At 36.7% G+C, this 16985-nt stretch overlaps 4 protein-coding genes across 6 annotated transcripts; all 4 read left to right on the top strand.

The window, feature by feature from the left end:
• On the top strand, positions 1-3559 carry LOC127260017 (zinc finger CCCH domain-containing protein 44-like). Its single transcript, XM_051287649.1, has 3 exons — positions 1-363; positions 773-833; positions 2647-3559. Exons 1-3 carry the CDS (start codon positions 282-284, stop codon positions 3416-3418), a joined length of 915 nt encoding a protein of 304 aa, XP_051143606.1. The 5' UTR covers positions 1-281; the 3' UTR covers positions 3419-3559.
• Positions 3560-4298: 739 nt separating this feature from the next.
• LOC127259912 (uncharacterized) lies at positions 4299-7815 on the top strand. Its single transcript, XM_051287528.1, has 8 exons — positions 4299-4714; positions 4834-4943; positions 5026-5082; positions 5173-5472; positions 5730-5977; positions 6436-6739; positions 6854-7130; positions 7252-7815. The coding sequence occupies exons 1-8, from the start codon at positions 4334-4336 to the stop codon at positions 7504-7506; spliced, it is 1932 nt and encodes a 643-aa protein (XP_051143485.1). The 5' UTR covers positions 4299-4333; the 3' UTR covers positions 7507-7815.
• Positions 7816-8802: 987 nt separating this feature from the next.
• On the top strand, positions 8803-13358 carry LOC127259279 (uncharacterized). Of its 3 annotated transcripts, XM_051286491.1 has the most exons (13): positions 8804-9236; positions 9371-9511; positions 10193-10241; positions 10463-10480; positions 10559-10674; positions 10918-11031; positions 11210-11260; positions 11381-11469; positions 11577-11637; positions 11918-11995; positions 12076-12186; positions 12285-12433; positions 13212-13358. In XM_051286491.1, exons 1-12 carry the CDS (start codon positions 9117-9119, stop codon positions 12411-12413), a joined length of 1077 nt encoding a protein of 358 aa, XP_051142448.1. In that variant the 5' UTR covers positions 8804-9116; the 3' UTR covers positions 12414-12433; positions 13212-13358. The 3 variants fall into 3 exon arrangements, with proteins under 3 accessions (XP_051142449.1, XP_051142448.1, XP_051142447.1); XM_051286490.1 differs by lacking the exon at positions 13212-13358 and having other exon boundaries at positions 12285-12653; XM_051286492.1 differs by lacking the exons at positions 10918-11031; positions 13212-13358 and having other exon boundaries at positions 8803-9236; positions 12285-12653.
• Positions 13359-13417: 59 nt separating this feature from the next.
• Positions 13418-16513, top strand: LOC127259277 (ETHYLENE INSENSITIVE 3-like 3 protein). The gene is made up of 3 exons (XM_051286487.1): positions 13418-13561; positions 14019-16020; positions 16124-16513. The coding sequence occupies exons 1-2, from the start codon at positions 13527-13529 to the stop codon at positions 15991-15993; spliced, it is 2010 nt and encodes a 669-aa protein (XP_051142444.1). The 5' UTR covers positions 13418-13526; the 3' UTR covers positions 15994-16020; positions 16124-16513.
• The last annotated feature ends 472 nt before the right edge of the window (positions 16514-16985 follow it).

The following is a 16985-nucleotide window of genomic DNA, read 5'->3' as shown; positions in this document are numbered from 1 at the left end:
ATTCATAGGCCCAATTGACACGGAAAAATCTTAGGCGGTAAATTGTGACTGACATAGGAATGCACGTGAAAAAAAATAATTTATAAAAGACATTTAAATCTCTTTTTTCGTATCCGCGCGTATCTCTCTCTAGGGTTTTATCCCTTCTTTCATTCTTCCTCGCCAAACTAGGTTCTTCCCTCCGATTAGATTCTTAGGCCTCTTTTCTACTTTACGTGGGGATTTTCCACATTCTTTTTTGTTCTTTCTGATTTATTCATCATCGAGGAGTGAAGTTACAAATGGAGTTTGGAGGCGCAAGGAAAAGGGGTATGCCAGCGGGAAGCCTCAATGGGAATGGTGGCTTCAAGAGATCTAAGCAAGGTTCTTTTTTAGCTAAATCTGGGAATTTTGGTTAATTTTAAGTTAAATTTTGCACTTTTTGTTTTCTCTCTGACAGTGTGGAGACTTGAGGCATGTTTTCCTTTGTTTTTGTTCCCCCTACTTTTAAATTCCGGTGAACTTATAATGATTGGGGTCCTGTTCAGCTTGCTGCGTTTAGAATGATTTATCAGCTTAAATTTATTAATATGACGGTTGAAAGTACCCACAAGCTGGAAATGAATAAGATGGGTGCTATGGTTTCCAATCTGTACAAGTAGCTGTAGTGTGTGCGTATTGTTCTGTTAAACTCTAAAATTGTTATTGTGATTAAAATATTTTATAAAAAATGGAGAGATTAATAACTCATATAGGTTGTAACTGAAGAAAGACGTTTAATTCTCTGCAACAGAAATGGAGTACTTTACTTCTGGTATAGGAAGCAAATCGAAGCCATGCACAAAGTTTTTCAGGTTATAATCTTAACCTATCAAAAATAATATTATCGTAAGTGCAGTCTTTGATACATTGGTAATGTTTTTGCAACGAATCCTGATTTTATGCTCTTTTTGATGGATAATAACATTATTTGGACTAATGAATTGGACATTTAAAGTTGTGGCACAGGTTATTCACTTGGTTAATTGGTAATGATGGCTACTGAATGGAAATGGATGAATGCAGTCTTACTGAAATAACTTGCTCAAAGCAATGTAACATCCACTGAACGTAAAGGCTCAATAGTTAAAAGTGTTTTTGTGTTGTATATTTCTCTATTAATAAGATGCAATTAGTTGGAGTCCAGTTGGGATGGTGGTAATTTGGTGTAAATATGGTTTGATCGTTTTATTCTTACTCAATGGGTCGATGGTAATTGTTGAATTAAGTATGGCTGCATCTTGGTTTGACTTGCTGGAAGAAATGTGTTCCAGTCTGACTCAACATCCAATAATTTAATATTCTAGAGATTTCTTGAAGGAACCCTGTTAAGTATGTGCAAGAGGCTTGTAACTATTCAGTTTTCAGTTTTGTCTTTGTTAGCGGTTACAAGAAGTATCTCTTTAATGACTGGTATCTGATTTTGGTTTATGTACTCAGATGAGTTGTGTGCATAATTTGCATTATCTATATCCTCACCAGTTTGGGTAGTTTTAGTCCAGGGTTTCTTGCATGATTATATGATAAATCTTGATCCTGTGTTGTGCTTCTGCTAAAACTGAGGATTTTAAGTTGTGGAATTATGCTGATTGGAAAGTTGCTGGTAGCCTGGTAAGTTGTGTATCTTGGTAGTGGGGTTTTCATACTGTTGGGATGGATGTGATCTATGTTGATGATTTGATGAATAATTAAGCATAAAAAATGTTAGGTGGTGAGAATATGAAAATGTCCTTTCGCGTGTTTGTCTTCTAATGCTCACTGTTGAAGTTGTGTATGTGCAACAGCCTAGAGTAACTCATGAAATTTATTCTTTCAGAAGGTAGGATACAAACACATTACACTAGATGGCCACTATCTGCAGTATTTTTAGGGTGTGTTTGTTTGAGGGTTTGGATTTTGAGTTGAAATTTCAGTAGTAAAATATTTGAATTTGAATAGTTGTATGATGCGATATAAATAGGTGTTGATGCGATGTTTTAAATGTAAAATTGATTTTTAGTATAATATAAAAATGAAAATAAGTGTTTGATTTGATGTTTTTTGAAAGAAAATTTTTGATAAATAGTAGAAGTTTGGGAGAATCTCCCAAACAAACACACCTTAATGTCTTCCAAATATTGTGTTAAATGACTGATAATTGTAACTTTTCAACAATGTACATAATCTTCCTTTGTTCACAAAAGTATGCTAATAGATGGTTGTTTTACTTTCTCGTGATATGAATTATGTTGTTGATCTCCCTTAATGTTTTCATTTCTTTGTGTTGAACATACTCATTCTAGGTTTTGCATATGTGCTTGTTGCTACCTTTCATGCAAAACATTGATATCAATTTGAGAAGCTTCTGTTTTGTAAGTAAACACATTATCGTACCATCTTGCTGCTATTTCTGTTCGACACGTGTTAGAATTGTGTATTGGTGCTAGCTATTCCATTCAAACTGTATTCTTGATCTGTAATTTATCTTGCATCATTTTTTAATAGTCTATTGTCTTGTGACTCTTACGAAAATCTGAGCCATATTTCCATTTCAGCTGTACAATTTTTGTTCGACATTTTCTTAAACCACCATATAGTCACCACCTTAACATCATAATTTCTCGACTAATCCTGCTCAATTGTATGCAGTCCTTCGGGGTGCCCTTTTGGAGAGGGATGTCATTTCTTGCATTACATACCCGGTGGCATCAAGGCAGTCACTCAGATTCTGGGCAACAACCCCGCCATTCCAGCAATCCCGAGAAACCCGGTAGTTCCACCCCCTTTTCCAGACGGCCCAGCCCCAGTTGTGAAAACCCGTTTATGCAACAAGTATAAAACTGCAGAAGGATGCAAGTTTGGCGAGAAATGTCATTTCGCTCATGGCGAGTGGGAGCTTGGCAAGCCAATGGCCCCATCACATGATGACCCCCGAGCAATGGGACAAATGGGCGGCAGATTCACTGGCGGCCGTATGGATCCTACTCCAAACTTCGGTCCAGCAGCAACCTTTGGCGCTTCAGCCACTGCCAAGATCAGCATTGATGCTTCATTGGCCGGGGCCGTAATTGGCAAGGGAGGGGTGAACTCGAAGCAAATCTGCCGTGTAACAGGAGCTAGGCTTTCCATAAGGGATCATGAGGTGGATCCCAACTTAAGGAACATCGAACTGGAGGGTACTTTCGACCAGATAAAGCAGGCTAGCCAAATGGTTCGGGAACTCATCGTGAGTGTCAGTGCAGCTGCAGCCGCCTCGTCAAAACACTCTGGGAACCGCAACAGCAGCCAGCAGCACGAATCGAGCGCGGCCAGCAACTATAAAACGAAACTTTGTGACAACTTCAACAAAGGAGCTTGCACTTTTGGTGAGAGGTGTCACTTTGCACATGGAGCAGAAGAACTCAGGAGGTCAGGGTTATGAAGAGGTAGTAGCTCCTCAGGTAATTAATTAAGTGCATGCGTTCTTATAAATGGATAAATACATGTGACACTAAAATACAATCATTGTGATATTGTATGTCTCTCTACTTATAAATTTGCTTCTAATTTTTGTTTGTAGAAATGTTTTCTAGCTTTTGCTTCTGCTGTGTGTTGATTGTTGTCGTTATGATTAGAAACTTTAAATTCTGGAGTGTATTTTCAAAGTATCTAAAGAAGTCAATAATTTAAATTGAAAGGAAAATTGAAAATCAGTTTAAGCACATATTTTATATAACTAATATAATAAAAATCTTATCTATATATTTATATTCATATTAGTCTATAAAATAATTTTTCTGTCTAATAATTTATTTGTTTCTGCAACCGTGTCTATTTTTCTATTTTCTTTACTAATATAGTTGGGACACTGCAGTCTGAACAAAAGGAATATAAAATATTCATATTTTTTTATTATTTTTCAGTCTCATCTATTTTTTTTAATTTTAAATATAATTTTATATATTAATTATATTTTAAATTTTATAATTTTAATTAAATTATTTAATTATTTTAATGATTTCTTCTATTATTAACAATTTATTTATTTTTTTATTTTCGTAAATTTCGTAAAAAAAAATAAATAAATATACAAATATATGCGACAGATGAAGTAATATATAATTAATTTTATTACATTGTAATTATTTGTACTAAAATACAATTTTTAGTTATTTATTAATTATATTTTATTTAATTATATGTTGATAAAGACTAAAATTTAGTACAACAATATTATATCATACGCTGGAATCGATTTTGTAACCATTCCGAATTTTGTTAGTCCTCCTTACCCCTTAGGCCGATATTTCAGATATAAATAGAAAATGAAAGTAATACTAATAGCTAAATTCGTGAAATGCTTTCTCACGTTACTCCGTCGCTTTCCCGTACCTCCGTCGCGCTCTCCGGCGGAACCACCCGGTTGTTCAGCCGGCCGTCGATAAGGCGAAAATTCCATTTCAACGCGCGTCGCTCTTTCAATTTGCGGAGGCGCCACTTCTCCACGTTTGTGTCGATGGACGGAGGCTTTTCTCCCGCGGCAGCGGCTTCAGTTGGGTCTATTGCTGAAGATTTGAAGAATCGAAGGTTGAACAATGGTAACGGTGCTGATGGAGTTTCCAAAGATGGTAGTTTTTGTCGGGATAAGGTTAAGTTGAAGCTAGAAGAGTTGAAATGGGACCATTCGTTCGTTCGAGAGCTGCCTGGTGATCCTAGAACCGATTTAATTCCACGACAGGTTTTGATTTTGTGTGCTTTGTTGGGTGTTCTTATCGGCAATTAGTGATTTTGAAGTATCTACTGTAAAAACTGAGTTGCTACATGGAGATCAAACGGTGTTCTTATTTATCTTTGCAGGTCTTTCGTTCTTGCTATTCGAGAGTATCTCCAACGGCTGAGGTCGATAACCCTAAACTCGTTGCATATTCAGATTCAGTTGCAGAGTTACTGGACTTGGATCCAGATGAGTAAGCTGTTTTAATGGCTTTATTGCTGAAATGATCTTTCAAAATTAACATGTTCTGTTTCTAATTTGTTGTTGGATATCAGATTTGAACGGCCTGATTTCCCACAGGTCTTTTCTGGGGCTTTACCTTTAGTTGGACAGTGAGTTTATTCCATTGAACCCTATTTTGTTTCGGGCATTTTGCTGCTCTTCGAACAACCTGTAATTGTATTTCCATCCAATTCTTACAGGATGCCTTATGCACAGTGTTATGGAGGACATCAATTTGGGGTGTGGGCTGGCCAGTTGGGAGATGGTAGGGCGATTACCCTCGGAGAAATTCTGAATTCAAAGTCTGAGAGATGGGAGTTGCAGCTCAAGGGGGCTGGAAAGACTCCGTACAGTCGGTTTGCCGATGGTCTTGCTGTCTTACGTAGCAGCATTCGAGAATTCCTCTGTAGTGAGGCTATGCACAGCTTAGGAATCCCGACAACACGTGCTCTTTGTATAGTGACAACTGGAAAATATGTTACTCGTGACATGTTTTATGAGTAAGCTTTTCTAGCCTATTCTAAATTTATACGACACTAGGCAGTTCCAGTTAATGATACCGTAATTGTCGTAAGATATAATGATTCATATGGCCAATTTCTGATCCTGAAGAACTAACTAAATGAGAATGTCTTGTTGTATGTCTGCTGCCATGCTTCCAATAAAATTCTGTCAAATTGATGGTTGCAGTTTTAGATTGAAACTAGCAATGCTTTAGATGTTTCTGAATTTAACACTGTTATTTGTATTCGTGCAGTGGCAATCCAAAGGATGAGCCTGGTGCAATTGTTTGCAGGGTTGCTCCGTCGTTTCTTCGCTTTGGTTCCTACCAGTTACACGCAGCAAGAGGGAATGATGATCGTGGCATAGTTCGCACTTTGGCGGACTATGCGATTAGGCATCATTTTCCCCATTTACAAAATCTCAGCCCAGGTGACAGTTCATCTTGCCTCACAGGTGAAGGAGATGACTCGATTGTGGATTTAAACTCAAACAAGTATGCAGGTCAGTTCAAAATATTTCAAACTGCTTATATGCATAATATGCACCAATAATCATCCACAATTTAAAAATTCATAATAATTTTCCCAAACATCTTCACCTGTGCTACCATTTCATTGCTACAATTCATGGATTCGCTGGTAAAGTGCATGTAACCATGTAAGGGAATACACTTTGTTTGACTTTTCAAGAAATTCTTGTTTTGAAATGCCCAACAAAAAGTGATCCTTGGTTTGAGGAGAATTGAAGTCGGTAATGGTGGCAGTGTTCTTAATCATTACATACATCATCTACAAGTTTTCTACTTCTACTGCTCAACTTCTCCTCTTCTACACTCTTGATTCAATATAACATTTCCTGTTTATAATGTGTTTACATCTATATTGTTGGACCTTTTTCTTCGGAACACTAATTATCAAAATGATTTGCTTGCTTGTGATTGCAATGGTAATAACTACCAGCTTGGGTTGTGGAAGTCGCGGAGACTACTGCTTCACTTGTTGCAAAATGGCAAGGCGTCGGCTTTACCCATGGAGTGTTGAACACAGATAACATGAGTGTGCTGGGACTCACCATCGACTATGGCCCTTTCGGTTTCTTGGACTCTTTCGATCCCAGTTACACTCCAAACACCACTGATCTTCCTCGCAGACGCTATTGCTTTGCCAATCAACCGGATATCGGCTTATGGAATATTGCACAGTTTGCTGCAACATTTACCGGTCAGTTGATTAGTGACAAGGAGGCAAACTATGCAATGGAAAGGTATCTTCGAAAATCCCTCCACCAGTGCTTTTTTTTTTTTTTTTTTTTCCGAATGTGTTCTGTTTTATACTTTAATATTTGCTCTTCTTTTTTCATTTTTCCTTCACTTGTTAGATATGCAACAAAGTTCATGGATGAGTATCAGGCTATAATGACCAGAAAGCTCGGGCTGATGAACTACAACCAGGAGTTGATCAACGAGCTTCTAAAAAACATGGCTCTTGACAAAGTCGACTACACGAATTTCTTCCGCCTCCTTTCAAATGTCAAAGCTGACGATCTTGCCATTCACAAAGACGAGCTATTGTATCCCCTCGAAGCAGTTCTGTTCGACATTGGTAATGAGCGCAAAGAAGCGTGGACTAAATGGATTCAATCCTACATTGAAGAGGTAGGCGATAATTTGGGTTAATACATGTAAAATAAAAGATAAATGTAAAAGTAATTTCTTATAATTTTGCTTTCTTCTAAGTAGACAGACATAATTGTAATGATATTATTCTGTGTTACAGCTTTCTGCAAGCGGCATATCTGATGAAGACAGAAAAATATCGATGGATTCGACGAATCCAAAGTACATCCTCAGGAACTACATATGTCAAGACGCCATTGATGCAGCGGAGGCAGGCAATTTTGAGGAGGTGCGGCAGGTGCTTAAGGTTATGTCAAAACCATACGACGAGCAGCCGGGGATGGAGAGATACGCCCAGTTGCCTCCGGCTTGGGCTCGCCGGCCCGGTGTGTGTATGCTTTCTTGTTCTTCTTGAGTACACACCAACAAAAAACACCTCAGGTACGTATAACTAGTGTAACTATTTGCAAATATTTATTGCACATACAAACATGCATTCATCAATGACCTTAAACACACACACACACACACTAGTATTGAGTTTGATGTAGTGTTTGTAAAATTTGGGGGGTTGGTAATCTTCCAGCCTAGTGCCAGGATCTTTCTTTTTTTTATTTATTTAATAAATAAAGAAATAAATAGTTATGTGTATTCCCTTCTGCCAATGATGTATATAACCGTGCATTGGAGTATTTATGATTAAAATAAATATGGGTTAGTATAATTTGTACTCTTCTAGAGTGCAGTCATGAGCAGTTAGAAGGGACCTTAATCATGCAAATATTCATGTTTTTAAGATATCTCCAAACCATAATTTTATTTTTGCTGGAGCTATAGTATATTTTTCTATTTTTGTTAACTCATTTCTTATGGTACCCTATATTTTTCAAGGTAAAGAATATTCTATTTATAAACGTGTAAAATTTTAATTTTGAATAAGTAAAAATTTGAATTAAAATAGTTATTTGATGTAATATAAAATGAGATATTTATGTAATATAATAAATAAATAATAAATGTTTGATTTGATATTTTTGAAAAAAAAAAATAAATTAGAATCATAAAGTCGTGAAAACCCAAGTAAATAGGCCCTGAATAAATACTCTCTCCGTCCCGTTCTTGTTTACTATTTTTGTTTATCTTAAAAAAAATAATAGTCTCATTTTCATAAATATGAAATTAGTTTTACTTTTTCACCCACTACTTTTTACCTAACAAAAAAGTCTTTTTATCCATACCTTTTATCCACAATAAATCTCATATCAAATACAACTCAAACTATAATTTTGAGACGGAAGGAGTAAAATATTGCATATTTAATTCAATAGTATATTTCTAAGTTTATTTTGGTAGTTGGACGAGAATTCAAACAATATTGTATGTTTATTCTTGTATATTATATTTCTAAGTTTATCTTTTATTTAATGTTATATATTTTCTAATAATTAATGTTATTTTGTATTTATAAATATTATAATAATTTAAATTTAATATAAATAATTTATAATATTTTTATCATAATTAATTAATTATAAATTTGAATAAATATTAAATAAGTAAATAATTTATGATAAATATTAATTACAAAATTATAATATAAAATAAGTTATTTTATAAATAATAAAATCAAAATTAGCAAAAATAAAATAAAATAATAAAAATATAATTTTAAAGCGAACACTGCTAAAGCGATCAAACAAATACAATGTCTGTCGATACGTGAGTAAGGCGGCGTGCTGGAGAATCCCCGCCGATAAACCGCTTGGAATTGGAAGTGATTGCAGCGAGAGATATTCTCGCGCCACGCAAATAAGCAACTGAATAGTTCGTAGTGATTAATTTGGTCTTTTTTGTCAACGAAAACGATGGATTCACTGTTGATGTGGAAAGCCGTAAGAAAAATTGGCAATGAAACGTCAAGCCGTCGCTGCGGAAGACTAATTGTTAACACAATCCAAAATTTATCATTTGTTCATTCTCTTCATCACTACGAATTGAAATTTCAGCAGCTCAATTTAGACGCGAATGGCGCCGCAGCAGATAGCCATACTCGGCGCCGGCATCTTCGTCCGTCATGAATACCTTCCGAGATTGTCCGAGATTTCCGATCTCTTCGTTCTCAAAGCCATCTGGAGTCGTTCTGAGGTAGTAACTCCAACCACCACCAATATATATATTCGGACTACCTTATTCCAGGAGTTTTACCTTGTCCTTGATGAATGATCTGAGATGCTTCCTCTCGGAATTCTCTAATCGTCTCAAATTAATTTTGTTTACAGGAGTCTGCCAGAGGTGCAACTGATATTGCGAAGAAGTCTTTCCAAGAGGTTGAGTGTAAATGGGGCGATGAGGGGCTCAATGAGATCATTCAAGATAATTCCATAGTTGCAGTGCTTGTGGTTCTTGCTCCCCAATTTCAGGCAAGTCGGTCTCTAATATTGAGTGCTTCACTCTTATCAGTACTACATGGATAATAGATTCTATAGCAGCACTATGGAACTGTCCCATCGTTCTGTTTTAGTGGATTCCCCCCTATGAATAATCTCATCAATTTAGTTAATTAGTATCAGGCTTATGTTAAATGTTACTTATTGGACGATTATCTTATGTGGATTGATTATGTGAAGAATCATAATCTATCACGCGCAATCATTCAAACTAAACATGGCCATTGTAGAACATAATAGCTGTATCTACATAGGCTTGGATTCAAATTTTAATTCAGTCTTACTTCTTATTCTAGCTATCCACTATCACCAAGCAAAGAAATGGCAGGTTAGTATTTATCATGTTCTTATGGGACCCATGGGACGAATGTAAATGACTGATGTCGAAGTTACTCCTATGTTTTAGCCGAGTTTTCCATCATTAGTTTTTTTGGGAAATATCAATATACCTCCAATGTCAATGTGGACCAAGCAAAACAGAACTGAAGAGCTGGTCTGATTATCTTTTGGAAGTTTAGCGGAGGAGTGGCTGTATGTTGGAGAGTTCAATGGCTTTTCAAGGAGAAAGTCTCATTTTGAATATAGTTTTAATGTTTTCAAAGAGTTACTGTGGTATTTGCCTATTATGATTTGGGTATCAATGATTTGTTGCAGGTGGATTTGTCATTGAAGATGCTTAAGGCGGGAAAGCATGTTCTTCAAGGTAGTCTAATGTCAACACCCTTTCGGTACTAAAAGCATAAAACTGATGAAATGAGCTTACTTTTCACTTGATACCTTCAAGTTGACAGATCTTTCTCTTCAGTAAACTTTCATTGTTCTGACTTCTGAGTTCCCCGATAGCTATCTAGATTGAAATTATCATCTCTACTAACCTTTTGGTTTGAATGTTTGTACACGTCATTAATGATTCTGGTCATGAAGAGAAACCTGCAGCATGTTGTAAGTAACTTAAGTTTGAATTGTACAAGATTATCTTTTTTCATGGTGTTCCCAGAGTTATCTCTCCCATTTCTACAGCCATTGATGAGGCGGAATCTGCTTTATCAAGCTACAATTCTCTTACCACATCTTCACCTTGTAAACCGATTTGGGCGGTTGCTGAAAACTATCGTTTTGAACCTGCTTTTATGGAGGTGAGTGGTCATTTAACATAGTAGGGTAGTGAAATGAATTACAGTCTCCAATTTATGAAACTGAATGAATCCTACACACGTGCAATTGGGCATTCTGAAAATTTTAATGTGTATAAGAATACAAAAGTTCATCTCATTATTGGAAAAATACTTGTTGAAATGGTTATTTACAATATATTGTCTTTTTTTTTTTTTCCTTTAGCAAATATGGTTAATATGCGTATAACTATCTTTTGCTAACAGTGCACAAAGCTTGCAGCTGATATCAAAGAATTGATTAATTTTCAAATCCTTGTGGAAGTTCCAATGAATAGGCCAAATATGTACACTTCAAGTAAATGGAGACACGACTTTACGGTGAGCATAATTTCCTACGTGCCTCATATCTGGAGAAAAAAAAAAAACTGATATTTTAGTGAAGTAACTTGTTCAAGGATTGAATTGGGTTACTGGTCAATTTCCCTTTTTGGCACTGTTTATACTTGTTGGATTGCATACGTGAAATCTAATGTTGAGGTTTTATTGTTCTATTAAGGGTGGTTACGTTCTTGACATGGGTGTTCATATCGTGGCTGCATTGAGGATGGTGAGCCTCCTTCCAACACTCTTTACGATGAATAATTTGTTCTAGTCCCAATTGTTTAAAAAGTAACATATTATATCTGAGGTTTTAGTTTTTTGTGATTTCAACATTTTGTGAAATCAGATTGCAGGATGTGAGGTTCTTTCTGTGTCGGCCGCAACTTCTCATGTTGATACAACACTGCCTCCACCAGATACCATGTCTTCTGTGATGTGAGTTTCTATTAAAATTTGATCTCGTCTCTTCTACAAATGGAATCAACTTTCATACAAGTTTTATTTTTTATTTTTTATTTTTTGCTCCTCTTGCTGCCTGGAAGACAACTCGAGAATGGTTGTTCAGGAGTCTTTGTACTGGTTGCATCCGCACAAACAATTAAGGTACAATGTGTAATCTTTTCTTGATTGAGAATTGAGATTTCCATTTATATGCTTATCCCATGTATAAAGTCATTCTATAGCTCGAATTATGATAGCAATTCTATCCATGCTATGTGCATTGAGAGTCAAGACTAGTGGCCTTCTTCCTGATATTCCGAAGATTTGAATATGTATCAGAATAGTTATTTATATATAGACTTGATATTACTGTATTTGATTTTCATATGTTGCATCCACATTACATTTAAATCTGTTCTATTTCTCTTATCTCCTCCTGGAGATGCTCTATCGCTTTGTGGGCTTAAATGGGACGTTGCAAATCGAGGTCACACAAGAAGAAGGAAAATATGGAAATTTGGTAAGCAAACTCCCTTTGACTCCCAACAACATTCCTAACACGACAAGCCAAATCGACCAATGCCTGTAATAACTTCACAGGTTAAACTTTTCTTACCGGACGGGCAGACCAAGTCTTCCTTCTACCCTTTCAATGGTGTAACTGAAGAGCTGAAATTTTTTCTCAACAATATTTCAGAAGCCTCCGACAAGGTGTATATTACATGCTTGAAGTTTTTAATTTACTCTTTCAGTTTATTTATACACTCTTTTTAACTTTCAGTCTTTATTTTACTTTGGTGTTCCGACAGAAAGATGGAAGCTTAGAGATGGATCCTCGGATTAGTCTTCTAGAAGGTGCAAGAGATGTTGCCGTTGTGGATGCCATTCTTGAATCTGGGAAGAACAGTGGAGCTCTTGTCAATGTTAAGAGGTTTTAGCTTCGTGTCAAAAATGTTTGGTACGACTAAACTCTTGGAGAATTTATGTCTGTATTTTACCATAATAATATATGTCAAAATAAGATTTGTCGGGTTTGAATTCATGGCGTCACGACTTGCATTGTTTCTAGTTTTGTATCATACTGTCTGTGAGTAGAATTTGGCACGTGTTAAATTCACAGCAGTAGTATATATTATTATTACGATTATTGTTGTTAATTTGATGTATTTTTAATCCAACCATGGTCCTTCAATTTTGTGTACTGTGAATTTTTAAAAGAGGCATAGCTGCGTGATTTTAGTTCAAACAACTTAAAATAAGACTAACAATATGTGGTGTGGATAATGTTAAATAGAAATTTGAATAATATTTTATTATTACTAAGTTTATTGATGGGGTAGAAGGTGTTACTACTGCTCACGTTATTGGTTTGTCACGAAGTATGTTTCTGCACATACATTGTATCCGGACATGTTTTTGTTCGAGGGCTATATTGTAATAACACCGTCCACTCGAACCACTGTCAATTTCTCTTTCTGCGTCATTGTTAACTAATATAGCATTCGATTTTAGTAATTATAATAAATTATAATACCTCTTTTGGTGGAATGAATTTATTGAATAGTTAATTAGTTGAAATATTATATATATTTATTTTTATGTATTATTAGTATTTCTTAAAAATGCATGTATTATTACACTTATTACAAATATATAGTATGTTATAAATATACAGTTTTTAAATATATTTATTATTTATAGCCGCCCACTGACTAATCTCACATTCGTTCATTCAGGCCCCCTCGATTTCGGCGATTTGACCCCATACACCGAACCTCGCTCGAGTCTCTCCTCTCCTGTGATTATCCTGCAGTTGTTGATTTTTTCAACTAGAATCGCATGAACTTGCTTTGGCTATGGTTCCTTCACTCTATGGATTATTGTTAATACAGTGCAGCAATTCATAAAGGTGAAATGTTGCATCCATGCGTGGAGGAATATATTCCTGCTCGGTCTGTACCTTTATTTGCCTTTTCGGTTTTTGGTCGGTCATTGCAAGATCCTACTGATTCTCGATAGGGTTTTCGAACGTCGTGGAAAGTTTATTAGGCATGGTTGTGATGGAGGATGTAGGCGTTGATATCAGGTTTGTTCGTTTCATTTTTCTTCTTCTTTCTTTTTTTATTTTTATTTTTTATTTTGTGGATGGAAGCGATTTTTTGTTATTTACTTGCCTATGTTGGTAAATGTTATTGTCGCTCGTCTTCCGTTGGTGCTATTGGATGGTTGGGTTGGATTGATTACGAGCTTGTATGATGAATCTAGTATTGGTATGATAATGACTTGCGTCTGGTCTATCGATTCATCGAGAATGTTGTATACTTGATTTCGCCCGCCAGGATATTCAAAAACTGTGATGAAACTCTGATTAGCATTCGTAGTTTTACATTCAAGGTTTCCGTGGAAGAGGTTGTTAGTGTTTTTGTGATTAATCATATCAATGTGTTTATTTTTTAACCTGATTCCGATTAGTCATTTTCAAATTTGTTTCTTCAACCTTTTCTGGTAATAATCATTTTTGTTGATCTTAACCAATCCAACAGTTCGGATATTGACGTTTGTGAGATTAGAGGAGATGATAATTTAGAGGAAAAAGATGTTAGTGACGAAGAAATTGAAGCTGAAGAATTAGAGAAGCGCATGTGGAAGGACAGGGTGAAGCTCAAGAGGATCAAGGAAAGAGAGAAGCTCTCTGCAATACAGCAAGCTTCTGAGAGGCAGAAAGCCAAGTCTACTTCCGATCAAGCACGTCGGAAGAAGATGGCTCGAGCACAGGATGGGATTCTGAAGTACATGCTGAAGCTCATGGAAGTTTGCAAGGCTCGAGGGTTTGTGTACGGTATCATTCCCGAGAAGGGTAAGCCAGTCAGTGGTGCATCAGATAATATCAGAGCTTGGTGGAAGGAGAAGGTAAAGTTCGACAAAAATGGACCTGCAGCGATTGCCAAGTATGAGGCTGAATGCCTCTCGAAGGAAAGTGAAAGGGGCGGTACCAAAGGGAATCCACAGAGTGTTCTTCAAGACTTGCAAGATGCTACATTGGGATCGCTTCTGTCCTCATTGATGCAACATTGTGATCCACCTCAGCGGAAATATCCTCTGGAGAAGGGCATCCCGCCACCCTGGTGGCCGACTGGGAATGAGGATTGGTGGACAGGTTTGGGTTTGTTAAAAGGTCAAGCACCGGTGTATAAGAAGCCTCATGATCTGAAGAAGATGTGGAAAGTCGGAGTTCTAACTGCTGTAATCAAGCACATGTCACCTGATATTGCAAAGATAAGGAGACTAATTCGGCAGTCAAAATGTTTACAGGATAAAATGACTGCTAAAGAAAGCTTGATATGGTTAGGTGTTCTAAGCAGGGAGGAAGAGCTGATTCGGCAACTGAGCAGTGATAATGGTTCGTCTAGCATCAGTGAGGCGCCTTCAAAAGCTCGTAAAAGTAAAAAGAGAAATCATGCTGAGAGTGACAGTGATTATGATGTTGATGACATTGATAATGGTTTGGGTTCTGTTTCATCTAAAGATGACAGGAGAAAGCAATTTGCTGATACAGTATCTCCACCTCTGGTTTACGATACACCAAAACTAGTTAAGGACAAAAAGCGCTCGGGAAAGTGCCACAAGAACAAGAAACATGCGAAATCAAGCCCTACTGAGAAACATGCAGTTGCATCTATTGAGGAGCAACCTCACGAAGACACTGGAAATTTGCTGATTGATATAAATGATGAAATTGTGCCGATTGGTGGTTATGTAGCTGATGAAGCCCAAACAGAAACTGCGTCGATGAGGCTTCATGACAATGCTGCACAACCTTGCTTAGTAGAACCTAACTTTGACCTTATATGCTCCTTTCCTCCATTGAACTCAGCTCCTGTTGATGCCGAACACTTGCCTTATCCATTGTCACAAAATGCTGCTGCTGCAGTGCCCCATGGTTCCCATATGATACACGTTCCGCAAGATCCTCTATTACATAATAGGCCCCCGCTTTCTAATGCCCATGAAAAAGCTTCAAGTTCTGCTTTGCATCATATATCCCAAAATAATGTATGGCAGCCTCAATCGGCGGTTTCAATTTTCCCTCATCCTCAGCAATCTCAAACTCCAGGCTTCCAGTATGAACCAACGCATCATGGTTATAAGCCAACAGCTGTTATTGGTTCAAGTCATCAAGGACAGCAGTCTGAGGTGCTCTTCAATGGAATGCAGTATAGACCACCGGAAGATTCAGGACTTGATTTATCAGTGTTGCCTAAAAAGGATGTGCCGATTGCCGGAGGAGGTTTCACACAAATTGTAGATACATTTCCTCATGATGCAATTCGGCCAGTGGATTCGCAGTTTCCTTCTTCTCTTAGTAGTTTGCCTCCTGATATACCGGGATACAGTTCACTTAGCCTTCAATTTGATGGCACGAGCTCGTTAGATACTACCGACTTCGACTTTGTTCTTGACAACAATACACTTGATGAGAGCAACTTTGCTGAACTGATGCAGTACTTCGCATCATGATCTCTGTTGTCTCTTTAGTGGTTGAGGGTACTCACAATCCTTACTATTTATAGTTTCTTCTATAGTTCACTTTTTAACTGTTATCCTTCCGACAATTTTTAATTCTTAATTTATTTTTTTTGTGATACAGAATTGATTGAGGGGATAGGAGAAAGTTCATCTCATTCCACCGGATGATCTTCAAAAGCTTAGCCAAATGTTTCCCAGTCAGCAAGTAATCTATCCCGTGTAATCTGTCTGTTTAGCTGCAAGTTTACTAGCTTTATACTCATTCTTTGGTCAATGGTTGGCCCTAGTTTTGCAAATTTATCCACTTCAGTGCTGTGGCTGTAAATATGATACTTTAGTGGGTTTTTAAGGGAGGTGTTATACAGTGATTCCGAAATCAATACACAGGCTTGTGATTCTCCAGCGTATGGTTCGTATGGTAGAAAGGGACCAGCATTGCTTCCTTATAATTATGAATCTTGTATAACCACAAGATGGCAGGACCTTTATGCTATTTTGTTTGTGATTGTCCTGGATGGATTTATTTGCTGAGCTGCATCATTTGATACTGCAAATTTTACTGATGGCCTTACTGAACCTAGTGCGTGCATCATTTCTTTATTTGCGTAGATACCCAAGATGCATCTTGGTTTATGTTATTCAAAATTTTCCTGAATTTTATGAATTAGGTATGTATAAGAAGTAACACATCAGAGCATGAGTTTGCCTCTGTAATTAGTGATTCAAGATGTCCTGATTTTCACAACATTAAGCTGTAATAATCTTACAAAGTGTTGGGAAAGTATATTTAGTTGAAAGAAAAGATAGGTTTGAGACTAAGATTTTGGTTATCGTGAAATGCTTGTAGATCATGCAGTTTAAGTTCTGTATCTGAGGTTATTGATCTAATTCTTGAATGTTGTAGATCTTGCATATGCCTAACAGCCTTTTCTTTGAAAATCAGTATGTCTTATATTTCTCAGGACAATGTAACATTAAGCAGC

This window comes from Andrographis paniculata, unplaced genomic scaffold (genome assembly GCF_009805555.1).
Source record: "Andrographis paniculata isolate CXL003 unplaced genomic scaffold, ASM980555v1 Contig60END, whole genome shotgun sequence".
Classification (NCBI taxonomy): Eukaryota; Viridiplantae; Streptophyta; class Magnoliopsida; order Lamiales; family Acanthaceae; genus Andrographis; species Andrographis paniculata.
Note: the sequence above shows the minus strand (reverse complement) of the source record. Positions and strands in the feature narration are given on the sequence as shown.

Excerpts from the sequence above, each read along its gene's own strand:
- LOC127259279 (XM_051286491.1), top strand. The coding sequence starts at position 9,117 with ATGGCGCCGCAGCAGATAGCCATACTCGGCGCCGGCATCTTCGTCCGT. Across the intron at positions 9,512-10,192 it reads TTCTTGCTCCCCAATTTCAG|GTGGATTTGTCATTGAAGAT; the intron begins GCAAGTCGGTCT and ends GATTTGTTGCAG. Across the intron at positions 12,187-12,284 it reads TTTCAGAAGCCTCCGACAAG|AAAGATGGAAGCTTAGAGAT; the intron begins GTGTATATTACA and ends GTGTTCCGACAG.
- LOC127260017 (XM_051287649.1), top strand. The coding sequence starts at position 282 with ATGGAGTTTGGAGGCGCAAGGAAAAGGGGTATGCCAGCGGGAAGCCTC. Across the intron at positions 364-772 it reads CTTCAAGAGATCTAAGCAAG|AAATGGAGTACTTTACTTCT; the intron begins GTTCTTTTTTAG and ends TCTCTGCAACAG. Across the intron at positions 834-2,646 it reads CCATGCACAAAGTTTTTCAG|TCCTTCGGGGTGCCCTTTTG; the intron begins GTTATAATCTTA and ends AATTGTATGCAG.
- LOC127259277 (XM_051286487.1), top strand. The coding sequence starts at position 13,527 with ATGGTTGTGATGGAGGATGTAGGCGTTGATATCAG. Across the intron at positions 13,562-14,018 it reads GATGTAGGCGTTGATATCAG|TTCGGATATTGACGTTTGTG; the intron begins GTTTGTTCGTTT and ends CCAATCCAACAG.
- LOC127259912 (XM_051287528.1), top strand. The coding sequence starts at position 4,334 with ATGCTTTCTCACGTTACTCCGTCGCTTTCCCGTACCTCCGTCGCGCTC. Across the intron at positions 5,978-6,435 it reads AAACTCAAACAAGTATGCAG|CTTGGGTTGTGGAAGTCGCG; the intron begins GTCAGTTCAAAA and ends AATAACTACCAG. Across the intron at positions 6,740-6,853 it reads GCAAACTATGCAATGGAAAG|ATATGCAACAAAGTTCATGG; the intron begins GTATCTTCGAAA and ends TTCACTTGTTAG.